Raw genomic sequence first — 20,185 nt, forward strand, 5'->3', positions numbered from 1 at the left:
CTCACTAAGTAGCTGAGGCTGGCCACGAACCGTGATCTTCCTGTCTCAGCCTCCTGGATGCTGGGATGACAAGCGTGCCCACCACGCCCGGCTTCATTTTATTTTTGAAACTGAACTGTATTTTTAGTGTGTTATTCGTCTGAGATGCAGATTGGCGAGCGTGCATACCTGTGCATGTGGTCCAAGGACTTACACAACTGATACATATAGTGCGTGATCTTTTTTTCTGATAGTGGGTATCTCCTCCCTGTGCAATAAAAAATAGGCAAACAATCACCAATGGTATACACACCTTTTAAATATATGTATGCAGCCGGGTGTGGTGGCGCACGCTTGTAATCCCCGTGCTTGGGTGGCTGAGACAGGAGGATCTCACAGGTTCAAAGCCAGACTCAGCTACTTAGTGAGGCTCTCAGTGACTTAGTGACCCTGTTTCCAAAAAAATATAAAATGGGTCTGGGAGTATAGCCCGGAGGTAGAAAAGCCCCTGGTTCCACCCCCCAGTACCACTAAATAAATAAATAAATGTTACATATATAAAATCTAATCTTATTTAATGATATGTGAAAATCTAACTTCCTTTGAGAAAAACACTCTGAAGTTTTCATCTGAATTTGTAGTATACCTTCAGACTAGCATTTAAAATCCTATCCACCGAGCTGAGCACGGTGGTGCACGGCTACAATCCCAGTACCAGGGAGGCGAGACAGGAGGATCGCAGGTCTGAGGACAGCCTCAGCAAGCAGTGAACCTCTCATCAACCTCGTGAGAGCCCTGTTTCAAAGTAAAAAATAAGCAGGGCGTGGTGGTGCACGCTTGTAATCCTAGCACTCGGGAGGCTGAGACAGGAGGATCACAGTTTGAGGACAGCCTCAGCTACTTAGTGGGGCCCTTTGCAACTCTCAGTGAGACCCTGTTTTAAAATAAAGAATAAAAAATTAGCCAGGCATGGTGTCACATGCTTGTAATCCCAGCATTCAGGAGGCTGAGACCGGAGGATCTGGGTTTGCAGCCAGCCTCAGCTAGTTAGTGAGCCCTTTGAAACCCAGTGAGATCCTGTTTCAAAATTAAAGAACAGCCGGGCATGTTGGCACACGGTTGAATCCCTGGAATGCCAGCATTCGGGAGGCGGAGACAGGAGGAGCATGGTTCGTGGACAATCTCAGCTACTTATAGTGAGGCCCTTTATAACTCAGTGAGACCCTGTTTCTAAAATAAAGAATAAAAATAGGGCTGGGGGTATAAAAAATAGTGGGTATATAAAAATAGTGCGAAGGTAGAATGCCCCTGGGTTCCATCCCCAGTACAAAAAAAAAACCACAAACAAAAACAAAAACAAAAAAACCCCAAAAAGAACAAAAAATAAAAGAACTAGGCGTGGCGGGCACGCTTGTGATCCCAGCCTGTGGGAGGCTGAGACAGGAGGATCGCGGTTCACAGCCAGCCTCAGCTACTTAGTGAGGCCCTCTGCAACTCAGTGAGACCCGGTTTCAAAATAAATAAAAAATAGGGCTGGGCTGAGACAGGAGGATCGCACAGGTTCGAAGCCAGCCTAGGCTACTTAGTGAGGCCCTGTTTCCAAATAAAATATAAAATAGGTCTGGGAGTATAGCCCGGAGGTAGAAAGCCTCTGGTTCCACCCTCAGTACCACCAAAAAAAAAAAAAAAATAGGGCTGGGGCATAGCTTGGAGGTAGAATGCCCCTGGGTTTAATCTCCTATAACACACACACACACACACACACACACACACACACACACACACACACACTCTACCACTGGCACGATTCCATGTAAAGTCACGATTTCAGTAAGAACAGCCCTGAGCGTCATCATGGAGTAACATGGTCTGATGATCCATCCAGGGCACTTCCCTTCAAATTGACTTGTATTTTTGTGACCCTGGGGATTGGTCTCAGGGGTGGTGTACCTCCAAGCTACACCCCCAGCCTGATTTCATTTATTTATTTATTTTTAGGTACTGGGGATTGAACTCAGAGGCAAATTACTTCCAAGCTACACCCCCAGCCTGATTTTTTAATTTCTCATTTGGAAACAAGGTCTTACTAGATTGCTGAGGCTGGCTTTGAACATGCAATCCTCCTGTCTCAGCCTCCTAAGTACTGGGATTACAGGCATGTGCCACCATGCCTGGCTTTATTTTTTATTTTGAAACAGGGTCTCACTAAGTTGCTGAGGCTGGCCTTGAACCTGTAATCCTCCTGTCTCAGCCTCCCAAGGACTGGAATTATAGATGTGTTCACCACACCCAGCTTCAAACTGTATTGGTATTGAAAACGAGAGGAGTCTCTTGAAAACCCGCAGTCTTCCTAAGCTTCCCGTCTAGATGGAGAACTCCATTTTACTTTTGATTTTGAGACAGGCTCACTGGGTGTCCAGGCTGGACATGCCTGGCTCTGGAGATTTCCATTTCAAAGAACCAGCTGGGAGTATAATCCCAGTACTTGGGAGGCTGAGGATCCGTAGATCCTCTTGGGAGACAGGAGGATCCGTAGGATCACAGGTTCGCGGCCAGCCTCAGCAGTTTAGTGAGACCGTTTCAAGTTTCAGGATAAAAAGTTTCAGGGCTGGGGGTGTAGCTTGAAGGTAGAATGCCCCAGGTTCAATCTCCAGTACCAGAAGAAAGAAAAAAGACCCTGTTACAAAATAAAAACTACGGCTAGGGGTGTAGCTTGGAGGAAAAAGTCTCTGGGTTTAATCCCCAGTAACGCGACACATACAACCTAAAGGGCTGGGGAACAGCTCAGGGAGAATGGCCCTGGGTTCCGTCCTCAACACTACACACAGACACACACACACCCTACATGCACATACACATACTCCATACTACATGCACACGCACTGACACATAATACAGACCACAGACACACAGAAACACTGCATGCATACTCCATGATGCATACGTAAGTAGAGTTTCAAATCAGCCAAGCGGCTACAGCCACCCAGCCCCACCTGATCCCTCCATTTTTTTTCTTGCAGTACTAGGGGTGGAACCCAGGGGCCTACCTCTGAGTGACACCCCAGCCCTAATTTTATTCTTTATTTTGTTTATTTATTTATTTTTTGGTGGTACTGGGGGTGGAACCCAGGGGCTTTTCTTCCTCCAGGCTACACTCCCAGACCTATTTTATACTTTATTTGGAAACAGGGTCTCTTAAGCCAGCTGAGGCTGGCTTCGAACCTGCGCGATCCTCCTGCTTCAGCCTCCCAAGCGCGGGGATGTCAAGCGTGCCCACCACGCCGCGGGCTCATTCATTCTGTTTTCTCTGCATACACACACAAGAGTGCTTATGACATGCATATAATGGAGTGACTTCACCGGAAGACATCCAAGCACAATTAACTTTTTCATGTAATACCATAAGCTTCTTATTCTGTCACATAACTGATTATCAGTTGCCTTGAATTAAAAAGAATTCCAGTTAAGACCCTGTTAGCTTTCCCGCGCTTGAGGAACTCTAGAATTGTGTTAATACCTAGAAACGGTGAAAGGAAGCCACACTGCCGTTCTCCCTGGCTCCCGCGCCCCGCCACGTGCCCCCGCGGCCTGGGGCAGGCGCTGCGGACCCCCACCCGCCTCAGCTCCGCCTGGTGAGGCTCCTGCATCCCGCGGGCCCCTCCCCTGTGCTCCCAAAGCCCCTCAGCGCCCCCTCCCTGCGCGGTTTCCGGGCTCCCTTCCCAGCCAGGCCCGCACACCTGCGACTCAGCGTGAACCCAGCATACCCAGCAAGGGATCCTCATACCCAGCAAGGGATCCTCATACCCAGCAAGGGATCCTCATACCCAGCAAGGGATCTTTTCTTTCTTTGGTTTTGTGGGACTGGAGATGGAACCCAGGGGCATTCTGCTTCCCAGCTTGGCCCGCGGCCCTTTTCCACTTTTTATTTCTTTAGTTTTTGCAGTGCTGGGGATGGAACCCAGGGGCGTTCTACCTCCATGCTACACTCCAGCACTATTTTTTAGTCTTCATTTGGAAACAGGGTCTCACTAAGTTGCAGAAGGCCTAAGTAGCTGAGGCTGTCCTCGAACCACGATTCTCCTGTCTCGGTCTCTCAAATGCTGGGATTACAAGTGTGCGCCACCATGCCTAGCAACTTTTTACTTTGAAACGAGGCCTCACTGAGTTTAAAGGGCCTCACTAAGTAGCTGAGGCTGGTTGAGAATCCACAGTCCTCCTGTCTCAGTTTCCCAAGTGCTGGGATTACAAGCATGAGACACCATGCCAGGCAATACATAAACTTTTATGGACGTAAAAAAAATTGCTGGCTTGCCGGGCATGGTTGGCGCACACTTGTAATCCCGCACTTGAGAGGCGGAGACAGGAGGATCCCACAGATTCAAAGCCAGCCTCGCTGGCTTAAGAGACCCTGTTTCCAAATTAAAAAAAAAAAAAAAAAATTTGCCGGCTCATATTATTTATTTTGTTAATAATTTATAATCACATTCATACTTAAAATTAAATAGGAAATTACAGTTCACACCTTGTGAGTTCCACATGTATGGATTCAACCAACTAGAGGTCCAATTTTTTTTTTTTTTGGTGGTACTAGGGATTGAACCTGGGGGAATTCTTTATTTTATTCTTTATTTTGGAAACAGGGTCTCACTAAGTTGCAGAGGGCCTCACAAATTGCTGAGGCGGGCTGTGAACCCGCGATCCTCCTGTCTCAGCCTCCCAAGTACTGGGATTACACGCGTGCACCACCACGCCTGGGATGTGGATTTTAAGTCATCTATGATGCTTCCCCTAGAATTCAACCCCAAGTCATCAGAAGCCATCATATGACAGGGGGTGCGGGGCGGGTTCCAGCTGGCCCAGGTGTGGCGTGGTCCCACCAGGCTCACGTGTCCTGACCTCCAACACCACCCGAGGCCAGACCCCCAGGGACACTTGCTGCATGTGCCCCACCTGGCCCCTGGCCGCCTGGCCCCTTGTATGCCCTGGGTGGTCACCTGAGGCGAACACAGTTTTCTAAACAGTGCTTTATTGTTCAGGAGAAAGGCCATGTGCATGCCCTGGACACGAGGAAGTACAGCGTGTCGGGCCACAAGGACCCGGAAAAGGGATCTCAGAGTCCGAGGACCATGTGACAAGGTCTGAGCGCCACCTCATCCAGGTGACAGGGCGGCAGGAGGCCCAGCTCAAGCGCCTCCCAGGAGCGAGGTAGCCGTGCACGGCGGCCACGGCCAAGCACACGCGTCAGGAGAGCAGGAGAGTCTACGTACCTCGTATTAGTTCATAAATATTCATGTCCATAAGTTCACAAATTAGTGCGAGAGAACCAGATTTTCTGTCACTGAAGAAGAAAGCAGGTTTTTAAATTTGTGTGTGTGTGTCTTAATCAGAAAACATAATCTAATACTTAATTTCTTTACAAACATTTCTGGTAAACATAAGGCACTTCCACACCAAAGACCCAGAGTAATTACCGATATAGTAGAATTTTTATTTTATTTAGTTATTTTATTTTATTTTTGTGTGGTACTGGGGGTGGAACCCAGGGGCTTTCTACCTCCGGGCTATACTCCCAGACCTATTTTATATTTTATTTGGAAACAGGGTCTCACTAAGTTGCTGAGAGCCTCACTCAGTAGCTGAGGCTGGCTTCGAACCTGTGCGATCCTCCTGTCTCAGCCTCCCAAGTGCGGGGATTACAAGCATGTGCCACCATGCCTGGCTTGAGGTTTTTATTTTAAACCAGTATTTCAGATGTAGTTAATTAAAGTAATAGTAAAAACATCATTTAAAGAAAATTCTAAACGCTTCTTTAAAAAATAAAAAGCCTCAGCTAATACTTAGGCTCTTTGCAATTCATTGAGACCCTGTTTCAAAATAAAGAATAAAAAATACAGCTGGGGGTGTAGCTCAGAGGTAGAATGCCCCTGGGTTCTATCCCTAGTACTGAGTAAATAAATAAATAAATAATAAATAAATAAATAGTAAAAAATAAAAAGAGAAGCTGGACATTGTGGCGCATACTTCTAATCCCAATACTTGGGAGGCTGAGACAGGAGGATCGCGGTCTGGGGACAGCCTCAGCTACTTTGTGAGGCCCTCCACAACTCAATGAGACCCTGTTTCAAAATAAAGAATAAAAAAATAGGGCCGGAGGTGTAGCTTGGAGGTAAAATGCCCCTGGTTTCCATCCCCAGTACTGCAAAATTAATTAATTAATTAATTAAAAATAAAAAGAGAGAAGCCAGGCATGGTGGCATGTACTTATAATCCCAGTGCTTGGGAGGCTGAAACAGGAGAATCATGGGTTCAGAGTCAGCCTCAGCAATTTAGTGAGACCTTGTTTCCAATGAAAAATAAAATAGGGCTGGGGTAGAATGCTCCGGGGCTCAATCACCAGTACCAATAAATAAATAAATAAATAAAACAAGAGAGAGTATGTCTTGAAAATATAAGATTAACTACCAGCAGAAAGAAGAAGAGGCTGGGAGAGCCCGCTGCGGAGGCGCATGCCTGTAATACCAGTGCTTGCGAGGCTGCGATGGGGGACCGCAATTTGAGGACAGCCTCAGCAAGCAGTGAGATGCTTGCGATGTAGTGAGACCCTGTTTCAAAACAAAAGTAAAAATGATTGGGGGGGCGTAACTCCGAGGTAGAATGCTGCTGGGTTTAATCCCCAGTACCATACACACACACACACACACACACACACACACACACACACAGACTAGGGAACTGGCTAAACAAAACAATAAAAGGAAAATAAACTTAATTCATGCTCTGTGGCTGCACATTTATTTATTTATTTTTTTTTTTTGCGGGTCTGGGGATTAAACCCAGCAGCATTCTACCTCCGAGCTACACTCCCAACCCCTATTTTTTATTCGTTATTTTAAAACAGGGTCTCACTGAGTTGCAAAGGGCCTTCCTAGGTAGCTGAGGCTGGCTGTGAACCATGATCCTCCTGTCCCAGCCTCCTGAATGCTGGGATCACAAGCGTGCCCCACCACACCTGGCTCTCGTGCTGGGTCTTTCTGATTGGTAGAGAAATCTTAGAGAAATTCTTGTATCATTAGACCAGAAATGAAGATTGCACTGAAATGATATCAGTTGTTTAACAGAGACCACAGGAGGCTGCAGAGAGGCAGGCGGGAGGGACAAAGTAGACATTCAGTCCTGAAATTACACAACAGGGCTCTCTGGGCCCAGCCCGCCCCTGGTCCCGGAGGCCCAACTGCACCACTGAGGCTCGTGTGCAGTGTGCTTTTGAGATACAGGGTCGCCTACATGAAGGCGTCTACGTAGGAATCAGATGCACAGAGAGAAACGTGACCTAGGATGAAAGGACAACTGCTACTCTCTGAGCTCAGAGCAAATATTTGGAGGATCGCAGGTTCGAAGCCAACCTCAGCAACTTGTGAGGCCCTCTGCAACATAGCAAGACCTTGTTTCAAAATAAAGGTGGTGGGCCGGGTGTGGTGGCCCATGCCTATAATCCCAACATTTGGGAGGCTGAGGCAGGAGGATCCGGGTTTACAGACAGGCCTTTTTACAACTCAGTGAGACCCTGTTTCAAAATAAAAATAAGAGCCGGGCATGGTGACACACGATTGTAATCCCAGCATTCGGGAGGCTGAGTCTGGAAGATCACGGTTCTTAGACAGCCTCAGCTACTTAGCAATGCCCTTCACAATTCAGTGAGGCCCTGTTTCAAAAATAAAAAAGACCAAAAAACACAAAAAATTAGGGCTAGGAGTTAGCTCTGAGGTAGAATGCCCCTGAGTTCCGTCCCCAGTACCACACACACACACACACACATACACACACACACACACACACACACACACAAAGAATAAAAAATAGGGTTGGGGTGCCATCCCCAGTACCCCCCATTAAAAGTTGGGGTGTAGCTAGGAGGTAGAATATCCCTGGGTTGGATTCTCAGTGCCACAATAAATAAATAAAATCCTAATACTTGGGAGGCTGAGACAGAAAGATCCCATGTTCAAGGCCAGCCTCAGCAACTTCCCGAGGCCCTCCATGACTGAGATTCTGTTTCAAAATAAAAAATAAAATAGGGCAGGGGTTGTAGCTCAGAGGTAGACTGCCTCTGGGTTCAATTCCCAGTACAACAACACAAATAAATAAAATAAAATGCCTACCACGGTTCTCTTAAAAAGAGCTGTAGCCATTTTCATGGACTTTAGATAATCTTTCAAGTCCCCAGTCTACTTACAAAACCACTTCGTGCAGCGTGAGGATGTTCGGGTGCGGGTGCAGGCGCCGCAGTGCTTGGACTTCTCGGAGGTTGTTCACTTGCTCAATACTATTGCGTAGGAAAACACAGATGACTAATTCACAGCTAGGTCACCTTTAACACTAGCGTTATTACATCACATTCTCTCTCCATGCTTCAGAGTTTAAAACTCACCAATACTTAAGCAAGTTGACCGGGTTCTATCTTTCACAAAGGAAACTGGAGTGAGACATATTTCTGCACTGTCTTATTACACAGCCTTACAAGCTGGACCTACAATAACACTTTCCCATCTCATATCTTGAACGATTCTTTCACATATTCATAAACATAGACTGGACATGGGAGGCACTGATTCAATTTGTTGGCAAGGTGCATTAGTAATTAAGGTTAATAATTAAAGTGTTCATTAGTGTATGGGAGCCAAGTAAAGTATACACTGCCTGAAAATATGTGTTTCAAAGTTCCAGGAACAGACCAGCCTCCATCTCATCTCTGACAAAGTCTGAAGCCAGGGACATTTGCCTCGGAGCTACATCGCCAGCGCTTTTTAAATTTTATTTTTATTTATTTATTTTTTGGTGGTACTGGGGTTCCTGGAAGCCCTTCTACCGCCGGGCTACACTCCCAGACCTACTTTTTATATTTTTATTTGAAAACAAGGTCTCTTAAACCAGAGAGGCTGGCTTCGAACCAGCGCGATTCTCCTGTCTCCACCTCCCAAGCGAGGGGATTACAAGTGTGCGCCACCACGCCCGGCCTTATTTTTTGTTTTGAAACAGGGTCTCCTTAGGTTGCCAAGGGCCTCACTAAATAGCTGAGGCTGTCCATGAACTGAGATCCTTCTGTCTCAGCCTCCCAAATGCTGGGATTACAAGCGTGCTCAGCACACCCAGCTTTTATTCTTTTTTCTGAAATAGGGTCTCACTGCAAAGGGCCTCACTAAGTAGCTGAGGCTGTACGTGCGCCACCATGCCCAGCTTTACTTACTTTTTTTTTTTTTTGGTGGTCCTGGGGATGCAACCCAGGGGCTTTCCTACCTCCGGGGTATACTCTCAGACCTATTTTATATTTTATTTGGAAACAGGGTCTCACTAATTGCAGAGGGCCTCACTAAGTAGCTGAACCCACAATCTTCTTGTATCAGCTTCCAAGTATTAGGATTTCAAGTGTGTGCCACCATGCCTGGCTCCTAAAATCTGTTTCTAACCAATACCAAGAGTCTGAAATCAAGGATTATACCCTGAAACTCTTCCGAAGGTTCTTATCAATATGGGGAAATAATTATGTATTTTTTCAAAAGACTGCTTTGGGTATTTTGAAGCATTAGTTCCTTTGATATTTAAGAAAGCTGGGGCTTCAGCGGGGTGTGGTGGTGCATACTTGCGATCCCAGTACTTGGGAGGCTTAGATAGAAGGATTGCAGGTTTGAGGCCAACTTCAACAACCTAACAAGAACGTTTCAAAACAAAAAATAATGCTGGGCGTGGTGGTGCATGCTTGTAATCCCCGTGCTTGGGAGGCGGAGACAGGAGAAATGCACTGGTTTTAAGCCAGCCTTGCTTAAGAGACCCTGTTTCCAAATAAAAATATAAAATAGGTCCGGGAGTGGAGCCCAAAGGTAGAAGGGGGCTTCCAGGAACCCCAGTACCACCAAAAATAAATAAATAAATAAATAAATAAATAAATAAATAAATAAATGAATGAATAAAAAGTAGGGCAGAGGGTATAGCTCAGAGGTCAAATGCCCCTGGGTGGTTCCATCCCCAAACCCGCAAAAAAAAAAAAAAAAAAAAAAAAAAGTGCTGGGGGTGTAGCTGGGTTTCACCTCCAGTACCACAAGGGAGGGAGAGGGTTGGAGGAGAGGGAGAAGGGAGATTGCTGGGGTTTGTGCTTCTTATCGGAAAGTTTTGTTTTTAAAATGAAGCCTGTGTCACCTCTTTCTCTGATAGTTCCTTAATGGCATTCATGTTTTGACAGGTTAGGGTGACCTACCACACCTACAATGACAGGTAAACAAAGCCCAAGCTTTAGGAGGCTGCTCTGAGCCGGGGGTGGCGGTACATGCCTGTAATTACAAAACTTAGGAGGCTGAGACAGGAAGACCACAAGTTCAACAGTCTCAACAATGTAGTGAGACTTTAGCAACCTAGCAAGACCCTGTTTCAAAGGTTAAAAATATGCCAGGTGTGGTGGGCACGCTTGTAATCCCAGTACTTGTGAGGCTGAGACAGGAGATCATGCAGGTTCGAAGCCAGCCTCAGCTATTTAGTGAGGCTCTCAGCAATTAGTGAGACCCTGTTTTCAAACAAAATGGGGAAAAAATAGGTCTGGGAGCATAGCCTGGAGGGAGAAGGCCCTGGGTTCCACCACCACTACCACAAAAATAAGTTAAGTAAATAAATAAATAGCCGGGTATAGTGGCTCACTGCTTGTAACTGCAGCCTTTGGGAGGCTGAGATAGGAGGACTGGGGTTCTGCGAGGCCTTTTGCAATTTAGTGAGACACTGTTTCAAAATAGAGAATAAAAAATAGAAGCTGTGCATGGTGGCCACGCTTGTCATCCCAGCGCTTGGGAGGCTGAGACAGGAGGATCGCGGTTCACGGCCAGCCTCAGCTACTTAGTGAGGCCCTTGGCAACTCAGTGAGACCCTGTTTCAAAATAAAAAATAGAAAATAGGGCTGGGCATGGTGGCGCAGGCTTATAATCCGCTGAGACAGGAGGATCACACAGGTTCAAAGCCAGCCTCAGCTACTTTAGTGAGACCCTGTTTCCAAATAAAATAGAAAATAGGTCTGGGAGTATAGCCTGGAGGTAGAAAGCCCCTGGGTTCCACCCCCAGTACCACAAAAAAAGAAAAATAAAAATAGAAAAGAAAGAAAAAGAAAGAAAAAAGAAAAGAAAATAGGGCTGGAGTGTAGCTTGGAGGTAGAATGCCCCTGGGTTCCATCCCCAGGATGGCAAAAATAAATAAATAAATAAATAAATAAATAAATAAATAATAGAGCTGAGGGTAAAGCTCAGAGGTAGAATGCCCCAGTAGCTGGGTTCAAGCCCCAGTACCACAAAAACAAAAACAAAAAAAGTCTGCTCAGAAAGAAAAAGCCACGCAGCCTCCACTGAGAACAGTCTAGAACTATAGGCCCCTCCCCACAAGGGCAGCAGATCCCCAGGAAACAGATTTCTCCATCCCTGCAGGGAAACTAATTTTCAATATATTAATATGTTAATCAATTCACAAGTGATTACATTGCAAGGAGCCCTAATACACTTAGCCTAAGGGCTGATTAATAAAACCCAGCATTCGTACCACTGTTTAGAGTGAGGCAGGTTTTTACAACCTAACTTTGGTAGCTGTGAATCACTGACACTACAGTAAACGTGGACAAGAGAACAGCCCAGTATGACAAGCAGGGCACTAGCGGCGCCTCGGCCGGCAGCCCCGTGGACCCCTGTGCAGGTGGGCGCCGCTGCCCGCCGCCTACCTCTCGAAGCGCTGCTTCATCTGCTTGCACGCGTAGTAGCTCCCATCTCTCAGGCTCTGCATCTTCATAACTTCAGAAAACGTTCCCTCTCCTATTTTGCCAATTGGTTTATAGTCTAAGGTAAAAACAAGAAATGTTAAAGTGCAGCCGGGCGTGGTGGGCACACTTGTCATCCCAGCACTCGGGAGGCTGAGACAGGAGATCATGCAGGTTCGCAGCCACCCTCAGCTACTTAGTGAGGCCCTTTGCAACTCAGTGAGACCCTGTTTGAAAATAATAATAAAAAATAGGGCTGGGGGTGTAGGTTGGAGGTAGAAAGGCCCTGGGTTCCATCCCCAGACCCGCAACAAAAGGAAAAAAAAGAGAAGGAGGAATTTTACACGATAAATTCCAGTTTTATTTCATCATAAACAAATTAAGCAGACTTGCTTTGAAAAAAAAATAGGTCAACTGCAAAGTTTTTAAAAATTATTAAGTACCCAAGCTCAAAGTGACTGCCAACACCCAGGCTGGCTCCAGACCATCACAACCATGTGTGGCCTCCCGCCCGGGGATGGACGTCGGAGACGCAGGGCCACTCGTCTCCGGTGGCTCTTCCAGCAGAGCAAGCCTGGCGTATGAAACACGCATGACTATGAGGGACAGAAAGAGACAGTGCCTATGGAAACCCCTAGGACAGTCCCGATGCCCACTGGTCTGTTCAGGCCTACGACTAGACAAGAAAGCGGAGCATGGTGGTACGTGACTGTAATCTCAGTACTTGGGAGGCTGAGACAGCAGGATCACAGGTTTAAGACCAGCCTCAGCTACTTAATGAGGCTCTCAGCAACTTAGTGAAGACCCTGTCTCAAAATAAAATATAAAATAGGTCTGGGAGTATAGCCCGGAGGTAGAAAGCCTCTGGGTTCCACCCACAGTACCACGGGGGGGGGGGGGGATAAATAAATAATAAAATAGGACCGGGAGTGTAGCTCAGGGTAGAACCTCATGGGTTCAATCTCTAGCACCACTCCCAAAGTGGGGACCTGGGGTGAAGCTTGGAGGTAGAATGCCCCTGGGTTCAATCCCCAGTACAAAAAATAAAAGATTAAACAAAAAAATTTTCAGCACTCACAATGCACAATATAGAACTTTAAAGGATATAGAGCGATGCTATTTTAAATAAAAAGCCCGTCCCACAGTAATGGAAATCAAAGAGACTCAAGGACAAAGAGGGGTCAGAATGACCGCTGGGCGCAAAGGGTAGCCCAGGAAGACGAGTGCGCCTGCGTCTGGATGAAGATTTGTCCACTTTTCTTCAACCAACGTTTGCTGAAGGGGAATTTAAGCCTCAACACATGAGATTACAGGTGAAATTCACTTTTCATGAAATGTGTACAGATCTCATTGGAGGCCGGCGATCTGCTCCAGAGCCGCGGCTGCAGCAGCAGGCAGATGAGAAGCACGGGTGGGGTCCGGCTCAGCGCAGCTCGGATTTGCAGGGAGCCGCGCGCTTTCGAATCCTACTCTCTGCGGCACTAAGAAGTTGGAACAGATGACGAAAACAAGCTTGGGAACCTCCAGTGCAGAGAGCTGTACCCAGTTAGCGCCTGCGCAAAGCCGTGGCCGGGCGACCCAGCATTTTGAGAATGCAAAAGGGCGCACAATTCGAAATCTACCATTAACCCAGAAAGTGCATCGCTAGAAATGTACGCCGCGGATAAATAGAAAATGACTCAAAGGTCTGCATTCTGACCCTTCACTGAAGCGCCATGTTGTAAGCAAGTTGCAATATATTTAATATAACCCCATTTTAAGTGTTTTATGAAGACATATGTATGTGTGTATATACGTTATAGCTTAGATTTATAATGTTCCCCTTAAACCTCGGGTAACCATGTTAAAGGCAAGACTTGGTCACTGAGGAAGGGTCCCTGGGGCTGTGGCCTTGGGGATTAGATATGGTTTCCCCTCCCCTTGATCTCTTTCTTGCTTCCAGGCTCCATAATGCGAGAGCAGAGTCCTCACTCTTTCTCGTCCTCCCCCACCATGTCCTGAGCTCCACAGACTTGACCTGGCCTAACATGGACTGAGCCCCCGAAATCTCCAGAACTGAGCAAACAGACCTTCCTTTAAGTTGTTGTCATCAAGTTTTTTGGATCATGCCAGTGAGAATGCTGCTTGAAACAATAGTTATCTGCACACAGAATATATACACATTAAGGCGGATGTACATACACCAAAAATATGCACAAAAATTTGGAGCTGTAAACCTAAGAAAATGTTAACCAAAATTCACCGTGAAGTAGGGGAAGGTCCTAAGAGTAATTTAAACCTTTTGATTAAAGCTGGGCGTGGTGGCGCACGCATGTAATTCCCGCGCTTAGGAGGCTGAGACAGGAGGATCACACAGGTTCCAAGCCAGCCTCAGCTACTTAATGAGACCCTGTTTTCAAATAAAATATAAAATAGGTCTGGGAATATACCCTGGAGGTAGAAAGCCTCTGGGTTCCACCCCCAGTACTACCATCAACAAACAAACAAACAAACAAACAATAAAAACTTTTGATTAAACTTATAACAAGGAGCCAGCCATGGTGGCATACGCTTGTAATCCCAGTACTTTGGAGCCTGAGACAGGAGGATCGCGCAGGTTTGAAGCCAGCCTCAGCTACTTAGTGAGGCTCTCAGCAACTTAGTGAGACCCTGTTTCCAAATAAAATATAAAATAGGTCTGGGAGTATAGCCTGGAAGCAGAAGGCCCCTGTATTTCATCCCCAGCCCCCCCACCCCCCACACACACACTCACAAAGCCAGTATTGCTTTTGCTTTTACTTTAGTTTTTACTTTGAGAAAAAAAATTGCTGGTTGATATATCTATTATAAAAAAAAAAACAGGAGATAAAGTGGGTGGAGTGGTGCATGCTTGTAATCCTAGTACTTGGGAGACAGGAGAATCACAGATTCAAGGAAATATAAAAAATAAAAAGGAGGGCTGGGAGTATAGAATGCCCCTGGGTTCAATCCTCAGTACAAAAAAAAAAAAAAAAATAGGAGGTGATATGCCAGGATAGAAAGAAAAAGGAAAGATTGAGATACCTGATTATTTTTTGTACTGGGAATTGAGCCCATACTCCCCAGCCCTTTTTATTTTTATTTTTATTATTTTATTTTATATTTTGCAGTACTGAAGATGGAACCCAGGGGCATTCTACCTCTGAGCTACACCCTCAGCCCTATTTTTTTTTTTATTCTTTATTTTTTGAAACAGGGTCTCATTGAGTTGCGAAGGAACTAAGCAGCTGAGGCTGTCTGGGAACTACAGTCCTCCGGTCTCAGCCTCCCAAATGCTGGGATTACAAGCATGCCCACCACACCCGGTTTCTAGATATTATTTAATGTACTCTTTATGGTACTGAGGATTGAACGCAGGGACACTTTATCACTGAGCTACATCCCTAGCACATTTATTTCTTTATTCATTCATCTTTTTTTTTGCAGTACCGGGGATGGAACCCATGGGCACTGTACCTCTGAGCTACACTCCAACCCTATTCTTTAGTCTTTTTATTGTTTTTTGTTGTTGTTTGTTTGTTTGTTTTTTGCAGGTCTGGGGATGGAACCCAGAGGCATTTGACCTCCGAGCTACACCCCCTGCCCTATTTTTATTCTTTATTTTGAAACAGGGCCTCACTAAGTAGCTGAGACTGTCTGAGATAGGCAATCCTCTGGTCTCTGCCTCCAGAATGCTGAGATTATAAGCGTGCACCTCCATGCCTGGCCTCATTTTTATTTTGAGACAGAGTCCTGCTAAGTTGTCTAGGCTGGCATCGAACTTGGATCCTCTGCCTCAGCCTCCACAGTAGGTGAGATTACAGGTGTGCGTGACTGTATCTGGTTTGGTGTGTGTGTGTGTGTGTGTGTGTGTGTGTGTGTGTGTGTGTGTGTGTTACAGGGGATTGAAACCAAGGGTATTCTACTTCTAGTCACATCCTCAGCCCTATTGTTACTCTTTATTTTGAAACAGGCTCTCACTCACTAAGTTGCAGAGCCTGATGTGTTCTGCTTATATGGTCATTCTGGTTGTTTTTAGTTTCTTGGCTTAGTAGCGACTCCCCCTCACCTCCAGGATACTGGGGACTGAATCCAGGGGTATACTGCCTCTCAGATCCACCCCCAGCCATATATATGTATATATTTTACATATATATATATAAATATATTTTGTGTATATATATAAATGTATGTTAAACAGAGTCTCACTAAGTTGCTAAGGGCCTAAATTGCTGAAGCTGTCCTTGGACCTGCAATCTCTTTTCTCAGCTTCCCAAGTATTAAGAGTACAGGTGTGCACCACTATACCCAGCGTACTGGTGGTAATCTCTATTCTTCATCTCTTTCTTCTGGTTCAAAGCCAGCCTCTGCAATTTAGCAAGGCTCTTAGCAATTTATCGAGACCCTGTTTCCAAATAAAATAAATAAATAAATAAAAACAGGGCTGGGAGTGTAGTTGGAGGTAGAATGCCCCTGGATTCAATCACCAGCAAAACACACACATCACACACACACTCTCTTTCTCTCAATACTTAGAAGAGCTAGGCATGGTGGTGCACGCCTGTAATCCTAGGGAAATGAAACACAAGACTGAAAGTTTGAGATCAGGCTCAGCAAACTATCAGGCCCTGTTTCAAAATAAAAAAGAAAAATAGAGCTGGAGGTGTAGCTTAGAGGTAGAATGTCCCTGGATTCAAACCCCAGTATCAATAAATAAATAATACTTGGGGAAGAAAAGAGTAATATACTACAAAATACACACAATACACACACACACACACACACACACACATGTGTACATTGTATATGATATGTAAAATATTGAGTAGACCTTAAATTCTAACCACAGCTTTGATGTGCATCAATGAAAAAGATAAATATGTAAACTGCATTATTTTAAATGTTATGTAGCAGGCGTGGTGGCACGCGCCTGTAATCTCAGTACTTGGGAGGCTGAGAGAGGAGGACTGCAGGCTGGGGGCCAGCCTCAGCAAGTGGTGAGACTCTCAGTATTGCCAATAAGTAGAACCCGGCTGGGCTGAGGGGGTTGGCTCCTAGGTAGAATGCCTCTGGGTTCAGTCCCCAGTACCACACACACACACACACACACACACGCGCGCGCGCGCGCACACAATAAATGTTACACAATTTGTAGCAGACACACGTTAACAAACGACGATTAGGACACAAAGGAAATTTAACATCATAGCTACTATATGTAACATAATTCAATTTTTTCACAGCAAAGGAGGCTGGGATTCGTAAGCATCCCTAGCTCACCACCATAAGCAACAGTGTGCACAGTAATGTTGAAAACACAAGCGGTGCTAGTTGGCTGTGGTTGTGTGCTATCCCACAGGATAGGTAAGCCAAGCTTTGTTTTACCCTCAACTTCTAAGTACCCACTTTTAATTTCACGAACCGCTGCTTCAACGCTCCTACCAAAGCACTACTGCCTGACGTCCATGTCAGAGGACAGGACGCCACACGCTGAGCGCTCGCTACTTAACTGCCGAATGCTCAAGAAAACAATCTCAGCTTCAACATTAAAAAATAAATAAAATTCACACTCAACTCCCCAGTCAGCAACATATTAACCTTGCACCGAGACGTCTGAGCCCTGCGCAGGCTGACTCGGGGCCCCAGAGTCCCCAGTCCAGACGGGGCCCGGCCGCACTCACTCTTCATCCCGGCTGCGGAGGCCGACGGCGACCCCTCCCCGATCCTGGAAGGGGAAGAAAGGCGGGGCGCGAAGGGGAGCACCCCGCCGGCCCGGCCCCGAGGCGGGGTCCTGCTCCTGGACCTCCGCGGCGGTCCCTCGCGGGAGAGCGTTAGGACCCGGCCGCCATCGTGTCTTCCCGTCACCTAGCAACCCCGCGGGCCGCGCCTGCGCGTGCGCCAAAGCCCTGCTAAGAGCGCACGCGCAGCGCAGACAGCTCCGCCGCTCGGTTGCTAAGCAACCCCTTCGGATGCTTCAAATTTAAATACAATTCCTAGTTTGGTGTGGTGGCTCGCCCTAATAATCTCTGTATTTGAGCGGGCAGAGACAGGAAAATGGCAGGTTTGTGGCCAGCTTCAGCAACTTGGTGAGGCCCTCTGCAGCTTAGAGAGACCCTTTCGGAAAAAAAAAAATAGAGCTGGGGTGCATCTTAAAAATTAAATAAATAAACTGGGCGTGGTGACGCACGCTTGTAATCTCCGCACTTGGGAGGCTGAGACAGGAGGATCACACAGGTTCGAAGCCAGCCTCAGCTACTTAGTGAGGCTCTTGGCAATTTAGTGAGACCCTGTTTCCAAAAAGGGTTTAAAAAAAAAATCTGGGAGCTACCTGGGAGTATAGATAGCCAGGAGGTAGTAAACCCCTGGGTCCCACCCCAGTACCACCAAAAAAATAAAACAGGGCTGAAAGTGTATCTCGGAGGTAGAATGTTCCTGGGTTCAATCCCAGAAACACACACACACACACACACACACACACACACACACACACACACACTCAAATGAATAAAAATAAAGGTTCTTGATAGGCAAAGTGGCCTCAGTACGAGGTAGAATATTTGATTTTTTTTTTTTTTTTTTTGGTCCTGGGGATTAAACCCCAAAGCACTCTACCTCCAAGCTACACTCCCACCCTGATTTTATTTCTTATTTGGAAACAGGGTCTCCTAGGTGGTTGAGAACCTTGCTAAATTTCCAAAGCTGGCTTTAAGTCTGCGATCCTCCTGTCTCAGCTTCCCAAGTACTGGGATTACAAGCGTGCGCCACCGCCGCCGCCGCCGCTGGAGCTAGAGTATTTGAAAATCTCCTTTCCAGGCCAAGCCTCGGGCTGCAATCGGCATTTTCCCCGTAGAAGCCTAGATTCGCGAAGCCCCGCGGGTCTCGGTTTCCCAGTCGGGCGGGTGGGGTGACTTGCAGGACAGCAATGGCCTCGGGGAGCGGAACCGTGGCCGCCGGCCCGCGGGTTGAAAAGCCTCTAGGCAGCGTAGCGGCGCCCGGCCACCAGGCGGCCGGTTAGCTCAGTTGGTTAGAGCGTGGTGCTAATAACGCCAAGGTCGCGGGTTCGATCCCCGTACGGGCCAGTGTCCTTTTGGCAGCTGGTTTCCAAGGGCGGCTTTCTAGGACTGTAAGCGGCGGACCCGGAGTCTCTCTGGACAGAGTCCTGTTCTGGGTTTAACCGAGGCCGCCTGCCCGCGCCCTCCCCAGCCCGGGGGTGTCCCTTTTTAGGACTTCTGGGTCAGGACTCAACACCTGCGGGTTACAGGGAACGTGGGGTCCCCAGTTCTGCGGGCCCTGGACTTGAAGGGGCTCAGAATTCACCACCCGGGCGGGCGCAGAAATTATTTTGGGCAGAGGACGCTTGAGTCCCAGCACCTTCTGACCTGCCAAAGAGCAGAGCCCCCTAAAACCTCCACGGAACCCATTTGTCGTAAATCCTCTGGGGAGGAGCAGGACAGACTGACTCCCGTCGCGGGGGAGAAGCACACCACACCTAAACGGACGGCCACAAAGCTCTTAGCCTCCCCCCAGTCTCCTGAGGACCCCGGCTCTCCTCAAGGTCCTGGTCCCCACAAGAGCCTTTCTTACCTTTCCCCGCCCTGCTAAGATGGCCACTGTACACCCCCCAAATTCTAACCACCTCCTGAGTATCTTTTCTTTTCTTTTTTCTTTTTTCTTGGTACTGGGGATGGAACCATGGGGTTCTACCTCCGAGCTACACCCTCAGCCCTCATTTTTTATTCTTTATTCGAAACATGGTCTCCCTGAGCTGCAAAGGACCTCACTAAGTAGTAGCTGAGGCTGTCCGCAAACCTCGATCCTAACGCTGGGATTACAAGCGTGTGTCACCTCGCCCGGCTGAGTCTCTTTTCTTATTATCGGTAGTAGTATTTTTGGTAGTTCTGGAGATTGAACCCAGGGACATTCTACCTCTGAGCTACACCTCCATCCCCTTTTCGTTTTTCTTTTGAAACAAGGTCTCTCTAGGTGGCTGAGAGGCTCACTAAATGGTTGAGGTTAGTCTTGAACCTGTGATCCTCCCGTGTCAGGCTCTCAAGTACTGGGATTACAGGCTTGCACCACCACGCCTGGCTCCTTTTTAAAAGTCTCTTATTTTGAAACATGGTCTCTGAATTGCTGGCTTCAAACCTGCGATTCTCCTGTCTCAGCCTTTCAAGTACTGGGATTAGAAGCAAGCCACCACCACGACCAGCAAGCGCTTTGGGCAATGAATGGGTAATACGGCGTCCCTGACCCTGAGATATGCCCAGTCTTCCGGGGATGGAGTGACTTGACCTGGGGACAATTTGGGGGTGGAGGGGCACTCTTGTTAAAAATGTAAACTTTGAGCTAGTCATGGTGGTCCGGATGTGATCCCAGAATTTGGGAGGCTGTTAGAGGACAGCCTCAGCAAGTAATAATCAACCTAGGGAGACC

The 20,185-nt window shown here is 47.0% G+C and overlaps 1 protein-coding gene across 1 annotated transcript in view; it reads right to left on the reverse strand.

The window, feature by feature from the left end:
* Positions 1 to 11,829, reverse strand: part of MOK (MOK protein kinase) — a gene marked incomplete at its 3' end in the record, with an annotated part of 21,313 nt that extends 9,484 nt beyond the window's left edge. Inside the window, exons 1-4 of the mRNA XM_080706800.1 lie at positions 11,720 to 11,829; positions 8,213 to 8,302; positions 5,247 to 5,317; positions 169 to 247 (exon numbers count right to left, since the gene is read on the reverse strand). Of these exons, the coding sequence (XP_080562926.1) occupies positions 169 to 247; positions 5,247 to 5,317; positions 8,213 to 8,302; positions 11,720 to 11,787 (308 nt within the window). The 5' untranslated portion in view covers positions 11,788 to 11,829. The remainder of the gene's footprint in view (positions 1 to 168; positions 248 to 5,246; positions 5,318 to 8,212; positions 8,303 to 11,719) is intronic.
* Positions 11,830 to 20,185: the final 8,356 nt, after the last annotated feature.

This window comes from Muscardinus avellanarius (assembly GCF_963383645.1).
Source record: "Muscardinus avellanarius genome assembly, chromosome: 12".
Taxonomy (NCBI): Eukaryota; Metazoa; Chordata; class Mammalia; order Rodentia; family Gliridae; genus Muscardinus; species Muscardinus avellanarius.